General features: G+C 42.3%; 1 protein-coding gene across 1 annotated transcript in view; it reads right to left on the reverse strand.

The window, feature by feature from the left end:
- The window catches only part of LOC122939389 (mediator of RNA polymerase II transcription subunit 1-like), a 130,415-nt gene extending 121,660 nt beyond the window's left edge, over positions 1 to 8,755 (reverse strand). The window contains exons 1-2 of the mRNA XM_044295458.1: positions 8,421 to 8,755; positions 5,939 to 6,071 (exon numbers count right to left, since the gene is read on the reverse strand). Coding sequence (XP_044151393.1) covers positions 5,939 to 6,071; positions 8,421 to 8,755 — 468 coding nt within the window. The remainder of the gene's footprint in view (positions 1 to 5,938; positions 6,072 to 8,420) is intronic.
- Between the last annotated feature and the right edge of the window lie 3,378 nt (positions 8,756 to 12,133).

Below are 12,133 nucleotides of genomic sequence, written 5' to 3' on the forward strand. Positions count from 1 at the left end.
CAGGCTCCTGACCCAGAGACAGTTGATGAGGAAATCAGTGAAATCAGTTTTTTTGAAGCCGCCGGAGGAGGTAAACGTGGCCATATGTAGAATCTGTGGGTAGAGGGTGAAGTGTGGCTAGGGTGCCAATGTTGGCACTATGGCCCTACATTAACATATGCAGTGTCGCCATAAAGTGGCCTGGGAGAACCGTGGCTCTGATGTGGTGGTGCAGCCTGCCGCAGCAACGGCTGCATCACCCAATAGCACGTACCCCGTTTTTGGCAGTCAATGCTTCACCACCTCAGCCGAAGGAAGTTGTCAGTCATTCCCATCATCTGCCAGTCCTGATGCTCCTCCTCCTCGTTACGCATTCCATCAGAAAATCGATCACCGAAGCGATTGCCAAGAGACAACAGTATGCATGCACTGATCCAACTTCATCAGAAGCAGCTTTCTTCACTCGCCTAGTAAAGAAACGACTCCCCAGCATCTAGACCTGGAGCAGAACCCGAACCAGCCAGTGGTGGCATACTTGGAGTGCACCCTGCCAGCCGACCTTGATGATCCGCTGGACTACTGGGCAGCCAAACTGGATTTGTGGCCCCAACTGGCCGAGTTTTCCCTGGAAAAGCTGTCCTGCCCAGCCAGTAGTGTGGCATCAGAGCGGGTGTTTAGTGCGGTGGGGGCCATAGTTACCCCAAGGAGAACTCGCCTGTCCACCCAAAATGTGGAAAGACTGACTTTTGTCAAGATGAATCAGATTAAGATGAATCAGGCGTAGATCAGCCAGGATTTCCACCCACCAATTCCTGATGCATCAGACTAGATCATCCATGGTGCCACACCAACACTTTGACAAAAGAGACCGGTTTCTTCTGGCTACCTGCCTCAGCTACTATTCTGATGCTGCCATCCGCCTGATGCCACACATCTGATGCCAAGTGCTCCTTCTTAACCCCTTAAGGACACATGACGTACAGGTACGGCATGTTTCCCGAGTCCTAAAGGACACATGACGACGTACCGGGACGTCATGTGTTGTTCCGCCCGGTGATCGGAACAAGGTGCCTGCTCGGCTAAATGCGCGCGGGGGAGGGGCCTTCTTGAGCCTGAGAGATTCAGCCCCCTGGATCTCACAGGCCCCAGAAGCTGTATGAGTAATACACACAGTATTACTCATACAGCCAATGCATTCCAATACAGAAGTATTGGAATGCATTGTAAAGGAATATACCCCCAAAAGTCCCAAAGTGGGACAAAAAAAAAAATTCCCCCAAAAAAATTTCAAGTTTCAAGTAAAAATAAACAAAAACTTCATTTCTCCCAAATAAAAAGTTTTAAAAAAATAATTGGTAAATAGACATGCCTAATATGTATACATCGCCGTGTCCGTATTGACTGGCTCTATAAACATATCACATGACCTAACCCCTCAGATGAACACCGTAAAAAATTAAAACTGTGCTAAATAAGCCATTTTTTTGTCACCTTACATCACAAAAAGTACAATAGCAAGTGATCAAAAAGGCGTTTGCCAACCAAAATAGTACCAATCACCTCATCCCGCAAAAAATGAGCCCCTACCTGAGACAAACCGACCAAAAACTTAATTATGGCTCAGAATATAGAGACACTAAAACATCTTTTTGTTTAAAAAAAAAGCTGTGATTGTGTAAAACTTACATAAAAAAACCCTAACCCCTCAGATGAACACCGTAAAAAATGTAAAATAAAAACTGTGCTAAATAAACCATTTTTTGTCACCTTACATCACAAAAAGTGTAATAGCAAGCGATCAAGAAGTCACACGCACCCCAAAGTAGTGCCAATAAAACAGTCATCTCATCCTGCAAAAATCATACCCTACCCAAAGTAATTGCCCAAAAACTGAAAAAAATTATGGCTCTCAGACTATGGAAACACTAAAACATGATTTTTTTTCAAAAAAATTAAATCATTGTGTAAAACTTACATAAATAAAAAAAAGTATACATATAAAAGGGTATCGCTGCATCCGTGACAACCTGTTCTATAAAAATATCACATGATCTAACCTGTCAGATGAATGTTGTAAATAACAAAAAATAAAAATGGTGCCAAAACAACCATTTCTTGTTATCTTGCCTCACAAAAAGTGTAATATAGAGCAACCACAAATCATACATACCCTAAACTAGTACCAACAATACTGCCACCCTATCCCGTAGTTTTTAAAATGGGGTCACTTTTTGGGAGCTTCTACTCTAGGGGTGCATCAGGGGGGCTTCAAATGGGACATGGTGTCCAAAAAAACAAACAAAAAAAAAAGTCCAGCAAAACCTGCCTTCCAAAAACCGTATGGCATTACTTTGTTCTGTGCCCTGCCGTTTGCCCGTACAGCGGTTTACGACCACATATGGGGCGTTTCTGTAAACTACAGAATCAGGGCCATAAATATTGAGTTTGGTTTGGCTGTTAACCCTTGCTTTGTAACTGGAAAAAAAATAATTAAATGGAAAAATATGCCAAAAGTGAAATTTTTTATAGAGATAATTGTATCTCTATTTTCCATTAATTCTTGTGGAACACCTAAAGGGTTAACACAGTTTGTAAAATCAGTTTTGAATACCTTGAGGGGTGTAGTTAATAGAATGGGGTCATGTAAGCCTCGCAAAGTGACTTCAGACCTGAACTGGTCCCTAAAAATTGTGTTTTTGAGCCTTGCCTTGTAACATCCCCAAAAAATATCATTTCCAAAATGAGCCAAACATAAGTAGACATATGGGGAATGTAAAGTAATAACTATTTTTGGAGGTATTACTATGTATTATAGAAGTAGAGAAATTGAAACTTAGCAATTTTTTATTTATTTTTTTTACAAATTTTTGGTAAATTTGGTATTTTATAAAATAAAAATGATTTTTTATTTTTTTTTACTTCATTTTACCAGTGTCATGAAGTACAATATGTGATGAAAAAAAAACAATCTTAGAATGGCCTGGAAAAGTCAAAGCGTTTTAAAGTTTTCCAGCACTTAATGACACTGGTCAGATTTACAAAAAATTGCCTGGTCCTTAAGGTGAAATAGAGCTGGGTCGTTAAGGGGTTAAGCGGGTACTGGAATTGCCACCCACCTCCACACTATGCCACCTTGCCACTTTGTGGTCTCCTCATGCTGCTGTGACCTCCACACTATGTCACCTTGCCACTCTGGCCTCCTGATGCTTCCGCCACCTCTATACCATGTCATTGTGCCACTTTGTGGTCTCCTGTTGCTTCTCGTACCTCCACTCTATGTCACCTGTTCTGATCGGTCATAAGGAAGGTAAAATGACTCACAACGGATCCTCTCTGTGTAGCAGCTGTAAGGACTGTATGGTCCCATCAGAATTGGCTTATGAATTGGTAGCCAAAAGCAGGAGTGGGTACAAAACACCGAAGACATGCAAATATTCCATTCACTTGTCATCTCTGTTTTGGATCCACTCCTGTTTTTTTTTGGGCATTAGCAATACTGATGAATTACTGACCAAATACTGACCGAGGCGGATGCTCAGACAGAATCTTTTTGTGGGTTATTGTTCTGACGGATCAGAGAAAGGGCAAAATAATCTGTGGCATAGACAGTTACTTTAGGATGCAGGGGAGGCATCAAGAAATGACTCCTACAAAAGGACACAAAATGGATTGTGTTCTTGAAAACGGTTATGCCACTGGGGCTTAATGAAGTTGTCAGTTCCAAGTCCTTTCTGTAGATATAGAAACATAGAATGTGTCGGCAGATAAGAACCATTTGGCCCATCTAGTCTGCCCAATATACTGAATACTATGAATAGCCCCTGGCCCTATCCTATATGAAGGATGGCCATATATCTAGCAATTTTTTTTTTATATTGGAGATTATTTTTTTATTTTTTTTATTCTTGTATTCCTATTGTCTATTTTCTTTTAGTCTTTAGGGGTATACTCCGGGCTGATTGAATAATGTGGTCAGAGATCTACCTTTGGAGGACCCTGGTGTTGCGGTAAGTGGGGAAAGGAAGAACACCAAATAAACAAACTACAACAGTAAACACAGACTAGGCCCAAAGGCTAGTGAGGAGGGGGATGGTGACCTTCTAGTTATCCCTGAGCCTCTCCCCAACTACTGACAGTATGAGCAAATCCTAATGGTGCAAGAACTCATACACCAGAACCTAAGACCTGCTGAAACTGTCACAAACCCTAAATTAGGGAGCGGGGACGAGACTGCCGGTACCTTCCACCATGAAGGGACCAGCATCTCCCTGAGACCTAGACACCACACACACACACAAAGTAGAAACAGGAGGACTTCGCTTGAGAGGAGTAAAAAGCAGAAAAACCTCTATCAACCAGTTTAGAACTCCAGAAGGAAATAACAACCACAAGGTCTGCAGTGAGAGGCGGGCTTAAATAGAGCCACTAAACAGCAAATGAGCAGAAAAACAAACAAACAGTCTATCTGATCTTCTCAGACCTCTCACAGGGCAGGCAGTGACACCTGGATGACATTATGGGCAGTTTTTGTTGGAATAATTACTGTAGCACTTTAGGTGTCCTGCTTGTCTATTTAGAACTTTATTGTAGTTACCTTAGCATTTACTTTTATTTATATTACGTTTTATATATTAGTATTCAATTTTTGATTCTAATATGGTATAATAAATATCTCACTTTGAATTATCATTGCACTAGGCTTGTGTTCTTTTTTGCATTTGCACTAGTCACTTTATCAATATAACACGATGGTCATACTTTCACTATCTTAACATATCTGCTATTTTTATAACTTCCCTTTACTGTCCATATATTGCACTCTATATTGATCCTGTAATTGTTCCGGGTGCCTTCATTTCAGCATGTGCGCAACCTGTATATGAACTGAGGGATCCCATAAATGTATGTCACTGTGGTAGCCATCTATTACTTTGTATATGGATTGGAGTAATTGACCCCCAATTTGTTATATTTAAATCAGGTCAGTGGCCATTGTGTTTTTGATGGTAACCACTGTGCATTCAGCTATAGCATAGTATTTTCCTTAGGGAACATAGGGCATTTTTACTTATATATGTTGCAATTGCTGGAGCTGTGTAGTAACTATTACCCCATTTCTGATTTTTTTTTCATATGGGATATTGATCCAATAGGCATTGGCTTAGTTTGTCTAACTCTGTACAAGCTTCGAACCTGTAGCACTACTATGGGGCCTTATTCAATCTGGCCCTATCACCTGATGTGACGTACATGTGTAACTATGTGATAGTTAATAAAGTTTATATTTCTACATATCAAGTATTTTTTTATTTTTTTTGCATTATTCACAATGTAGATGGGTTGTCAATCATCCATGGGAGGGCGGGGGGACTGCAGCTCACCAGTTTTTAATTTTTTTTTTGTTTCTTTAAAAATTGTATTGCATTTTCTTTTCAAGAACAGTAGCACGAACAGCTACATCATATACCCCATGCAGGGGAAAGCATTGTGTCATAGAAACTCAAAAGGATATTAGAGTGATTGATGGGGGTCTCCACCAATCCCCAGAATGTTGTTCCTATTCAACAGGCCTACAGGTCCAGCAAGTCAAGCATGCACCATGTACTTCATTCATTCTCTATGGGACTGCCAGAGACAACCAGCAATCCTGTAGAGAATGAATGGAGTGGCAGAGTGTATGATCAACCTGCCGCACCATTATACCAGGGGGGAACAGGACCCCTTTTGTTGGGATTAGTGGGGGGGCTAGCAGTAAGTCCTCCCACATCCTGTGTATAGGGGATAACTTCAAAACTTCTACAAAACCAGTTTAAGAAAACAACTTGACCAAAAAAGTGCCTTTATCACAAGTGTATGCTGCCCTCAGATAGGTGGCAGATTCCTTTAAATGAAACAACCTGTTTTTACTCAATTTATATAGAAATAATGTCTATATTAAAAGTGGGAGAAACTATGTTACCGTTGGGGATTCACCATGGTGGGCCAGCTTGACAAATGTTACATGTCCATTTCTCGCCACTTGAATTTCTACGTAGAACATTTCTGATGTTATGTAGCAGATTCTTCCATTTGGACCCAAATGGGACTCCAATCTAGGTTTTTGAATAGTCAGAAACGATTAAAGAAACATAAATATAGCAATCAGGGTGCATGCCATGTGCAAACCAATGCCAACATTTATTTAAGATAATACCACAAAACTGGATTACATCTGAGAGCATATAAAAACACACAAGAGCTCTGAGAGGTGCCTCAAGGTACTGTGTATACAGCCATACTTCCCAGGAGTAACAAAAAAACAAAAAAAAGATACAGCAGCAGGACTCAGGCCAGAGTGTGGCTGCTGTGTCTGTCAGTTATTGTAGCCCAGGCCTCAACTGTAAGTACACACAAAACACACAGCTGCTACGTTGGTAGTTCCACCCCTGATACCTCCCCACTACCCCAGCCCTAGAACCAGATTAGGTTATGTAGGTCAATTATGAAATTGGGCCATTTTATGTTTTGTTTTTTTTGAGAGCTCAATGAACACTGTGTATGCAGATCAGGCAAAGGTTATGCTGCTTCATGCTCCAAAAATAGGGATCATGTAATGTCCGGGGAGAGGTATGGATAACTCAAGAAGCTTTTGTGTCTTTGCAGACCCAGATCAGGGAAAAAAAAATAATAAAAAAAAAATAATACAAAACACACATACACTACAACAACAACAGCACACTAGCCCACACTTCAGCTTGTATTTTCAGGACCTCACCACAGAGAGAGAGGATCAGACCCCAGGGACAGGAAACCTACAAAATAAGAAGGTGGAGCATCTTTCCCACCTCAGTGGTTTACAGAGCAAAGTTAACCATCACCATAAAATATATATCATATATAGGGTAGCTTTCTTTCAGGGGGTCACACTATCTTCACGGACACCAGGATTTAAAGGCCAAACTTTTATTGTGACACATCCGCGTAAACTAACAGTTATACAACATAAACTCCTGTTTGGCTCTACCTAAACAGAATTGCGATTTCCCCGACTCCCCTATAATCTCAGATTTATACTCAGGGTCTCAGGCTTCAAGCCTCAGTTGGTCCGCTCAACAAACACTGTTCCACACGGAAAGCGATCAGATGTCGCACGCGCAACCTCTTCCTTAGGGATCCACAAAGTGCTTCCGTGGGGTTTCTGTCCGTGCCTCCACACCGTAAAAAAGTGCATGGAATAGCCGCACAATAGCTGTGTGCACGAGGCCCAACAAAGTAGATTATTCTGCCACAGATGTACGTTAGAGAAGTCTCTGACTGGTTATGAGTGGTAACTCACTAATATCCCTTAGGTCATGGTACAAGTTGCATGTGATAATACAGCGATGAGAATACAATGGAGATGCTTTGGTAATTTATCGAGTTTACCTTGAGCAAATACGGAGGACATTCGAGGTCAAAACAAAATGCTCACCAGCTCCAGGAAAGAAAGAAAGCACACAGGAACAGAACAAACAGGATATGATGTCACTGAAAGGGGAGGAGTAGACAGAGCAAAGGAAATGGGATTTACATAATACATTCAGGAAACCCATAACAAGAATGGCCACAGAGTGGCAGCATTACATAACATGGTAATGATATGATAACACAAATACAGCAATTAATCTTAAATGGAAGAAATAAATGCTGGGACAGCACATAGATACTACTTTGTCAGAGAAACCTTTACCGCTCAAAACCTGCCTTTCAACTTACAAGCCATTAAATGCAGGCTCCACTCCTGTGGGTGCCAGACTGGGCCGTGCATCAGATTTAAAATCTCCGGAAGGACCCACAGTCAGGAGAGGTACTAACTGAACAGGCGGGAAAGCATAAGCCAGAGGGAATTTCCACTCCTGCACGAGAGCCTCCACTCCATACAGGAATTCCCTGGGGTTTAGAGAAAAGAACCAATCCACCTTGTTGTGTATAGGTTTATAACTAAAACTGAAACGCCCCACATCCGCACTATCTTTGAGAAGATCTCAAGGTTTAAGGACCAGTCTCCTTGTACAAAACAGTGGCGACTCAAAGTCTGCCCGAAAATTTTCTTTCCCTTTTATGTGTAAGGTTGAGATGTGGCAAATGTTTTCCCCTTGCCTGAGCCCTTTGTCCGCCTCCAACATCAGAGAAACTGACCTGGTGCACCCCTGATGGTTTATATAAGCTACTTGTAGTTTGGTTGCAGGAAAGCACCCTGACATGTCCTGAACCCAACAAAGTCTCTGGGGCTAGCCTGACTGCTAACAGTTCCTTCTTGTTGGAGGAAAAAAAAAAAAAAAAAAAAGAAGACTTCTACATCAGCGACCATTGTCTCCAAAATATCTGATCAGCTACATGAGCACCCGAACCAAGTGGGCTGGTATCTGTGGTAACCACTGTAGTGTTTGGCCGATTTCATGGAATGCCCCTGTTTAGATTACTTTCCTTCTGCCACCAAAATAGGTCCAACAGGGTTCTGCTTGATATCTGAAACTTGTAGTCCAGCCAGCCCTTGCTCTTCTTTAATGCCAACAGGACCTCTGACTGAAGTTTGCGAGAATGAAATTGGTCCCGTTCGACCGCCGGCATACATGAAGTTAGAGATCCTAGAACAAATATTGCATTCTTGAGGGAAACTTTCTGGGTTTTCTCTCAAACGCCGCACTTGTATTTGCACACTGAGAATCTTTTCTTGAGGTAGTAATGTTCTTTGGACTCCGAGTCCAGGCGATTTCTTTTTGGAATCATTCTTGATCTTTTTAGGTTCATCATCCATCCCAAATTCTCTAGAGTCTTTATTACCAACTGAACGGCTTCTGAATATGAACATTTATTTTGGGAATGAAGCAGCCAGGATAAAAAACCATCTATCCTGGGTGCTTTATCCCAAGTAGAGACCGCCTCCTCAAAAGGGATATTTCCTTTTTAAACTTCTAGAAACAAATATCTTTAACTGGTTTCTTCCATTCTTTATCTATTAGGCCCCTTTCACACGAGCGTGACAGATTAGGTCTGGAGGAGTTCAGGGAAACTCACCATTTTGCAAGCAAGTTCAGTCAGTTTTGTCTGCAATTGCGTTCAGTTTTTCAGGTTTTTTTCAGCGCGAGTGCAATGCATTTTGATGCAGTTTTCAGGTGCGTGATAGATAAAAAAAACAAAACACTGAAGGTTTACAAACAACATCTCCTAGCAACCATCAGTGAAAATTGCATTGCAGCCGCACTTGCTTCCGGATGCAGTGCATTTTTCACTGATGCCCCATTCACCTCTATGGGGCCAGGGCTGCGTGAAAAACAGAATATAGACATGCTGCATTTTTAACTCAACTCAGAACTGATGCTCATGTACACAGACCCATTTAAATTATTGGGTCGGGATTCAGTGCGGGTGCTATGCGTTTACGTCACGCATTGCACCCACGTGGAAAACTCGCTCGTGTGAAATACTTCAATTACTCTTACCGGTAATATGTTTTCCATGACAGCACCTGTGAGAGATCGCCCCCCCCCCCCCCCCCTTCCAGACAGGAAACAGGAACTTCCCAGATCTTTAAATTGGTCTATTGCCTTCCACCACTCAGTATTTGCCAAGATTACTGGGACCAGCAATGCACCTGTACAGTATATAGTGAAACTAATAACACCAGCAAAAAAAACAAACCAGAAAAAACACTGCACCAAATATATGTCAGGCATATCTCTTTGGCACAATACTAAAAAAAGAGATCTCTTTTTTCATCAAATATACATTTTTTTATTTATTTTTTTAATATAGGGAGGGAATTATGTAGGTGCTGTCATGGGCTCATGGAAAACATATTACTGGTAAGAGTAATTGAAGTATTTCCATTACACCCCATGACAGCACCTGTGAGAGACTAGACTAGATATCTATTAGGGAGGGACTACAGCCTGCAGCACCTTTCTCCCAAAAGACATATCCTGCACAGATGAAAGGTCTAACCTATAGTGCTTGTAAAACGTAGAGGGGGAACTCCACGTTGCTGCCCTACAGATTTGTTCAATGGTAGCGCACCTTTTTCTGCCCAGGAAGAGGCTACTGCCCTCGAGGAATGGGCTGAAAAATCTGAAGGGACGCGACAATCTGATTGTAAATATGCCAGACCTATCGCTCTCTTGATCCATATGGCTAAAGTACGGCTTGTAACTTTCGAGCCCCTGTTCTGACCCTGAACAAAGAGTTTCAGGTTTTTTCTAAAGCCCTTCGTAGACTAAATATGCACAGACACACCTGACACTACTTTGGGCAGGAATTCAGGATCCGGTTTGAAAAAAAATTCTATCCTCCAGAACTTGAGTATATGGTGGGGAAGAGGACAAAGCGGATAGTTCTCCTACTCGTCTGGCGGATGTAATGGTCACTAAAAATACATTTTTATAGGACAGCTTCTTTAAGTGGATGTCCCCAAGAGACTCAAAACGGGGCCTTGGTTAGAGCAGAAAGAACCAGGTTAAGGTCCCATAGGGCTGATTTAGATTTAACTATAGGACATGTTCATTAAGGGATCCTCTAGACTCTTTTGACCCAAGGATGAGTAGCCAATCTAAAGTCAAATAGGACACTCAGTGCCGAGACCTGGACCTTGAGAGTGCTGGGTTTAAGCTTTTTGTTGAGGCCTTCCTGTAAAAATTTTTTAAAATTAACGGGATGTTGGGTGAGCTCAAGTCTAGGCCTGGCCCTGCAAACTGAAGGAAGGTCTTCCATACCCTCAGATAGATTTCAGAGGTGACTTTTTTCCTACTAGCTAGGAGAGTCCCAATGACTTGTTCTGATAGGCCTCTAGACCTGAAGAATGTCCTCAAAATCCAGGCTGTCAGGTGGAGGTTCTTGACTTCCGGATGATGTAGAGGGCCTTGATATAATAGGTCCTGTCTTTCTGGAAGTATCCAGGGATCGGCTATTGATAGTCTCCTCAACCAAGTAAACCAGACTCTTCTTGGCAAAAACGGTGCTATTAGAATCACTGTTGCCTGCTCCCCTCTGATCTTCTGGATCACTCCGGGCAATAGGCCGATGGGAGGGAAAGCATAGACTAGGCACTTTTTTGTTCTCCAGCGAGGCGAATAGATCCATTGTGGGGGATCCCCATAGGGCCTCTATTTGGTGAAATACTTCCCGATTCAGACTCCAATTCGCCTGATTGAATCTGGGTCTGCTGAGAAAGTCCGCCTGGTGATTCTCTGAGCCTTTCAAATGAACCGCTGAGAGAAAAAAAAAATATATAAAACTTTCCCCTGTATTAACAAGAAAATCCTGGATGCCAGCTGCATTAGTTGAGGGGATCTTGTTCCCCCTTGCTTGTTTATACAAAGCTACCACCGAGGCGTTGTCAGATAGGATCCCAACATGTTTTTGAGGCAAAGATGGGAGACTTTCCTTTAATGCGCACAGGACTGCTCTTAACTCCCTGGCATTTTGGGACGGAGTACTCTGGGTTTTTGACCAAGGACCTTGGAAAAAAAAAAAAAAAACTGAATGGGGCCCCCATCCCCAAGGGCTTGCGTCGGTGGTTATATTAGGGGGTCGTGTCTCACCCATTCTACCCCCTGACTGAGGTTCGTAATTTTTAGCCACCAAGCTAAGGGGACTGCCCTACCAAGAGAAGGTCGTCCAGGTATGAGATTATAATGATGTCTGACCTTCTTATTTCTGCCATTACCTCCGCTCCGAAGAGCCTCAGCGCCTGTGATATCCCAAAATGAAGTGCTCTCAACTGCAAATGGACGATTGTCTCAGAGATACCTGAGGGTAGCAGTGAAGATGGGAGTATCAACGGATGAATGGGCACGTGATAGTAGGCATCTTTTATATCTATTGAGGCCATCACGCAGTTGGGGAACAGATGGAGGACTGGAGGAGATGAATTCCACCCTGAATTTCTGGTAGGACAGATATTGGTTGAGACTCTTCAAATTTATTATCAGCCGGAATGTACCATTGGGCTTGGGGACCAGAAATAGGGTTGAATAAAAACCCTCTCCTTGTTCGTTCTTTGGGACTGGAACAAGGACTGCCTTTTCCAGGAGGTTGTTTATTTCCTCCGTAAATGCCGCCTGTTTTGGAGAATTTTGGTTTAAAGGAAGTCTAGGCGGTAGCCTTCCTCTATAATACTCCTTACCCAGGCGCTTGCGGT

This window comes from Bufo gargarizans, chromosome 5, assembly GCF_014858855.1.
Source record: "Bufo gargarizans isolate SCDJY-AF-19 chromosome 5, ASM1485885v1, whole genome shotgun sequence".
NCBI lineage: Eukaryota > Metazoa > Chordata > Amphibia > Anura > Bufonidae > Bufo > Bufo gargarizans.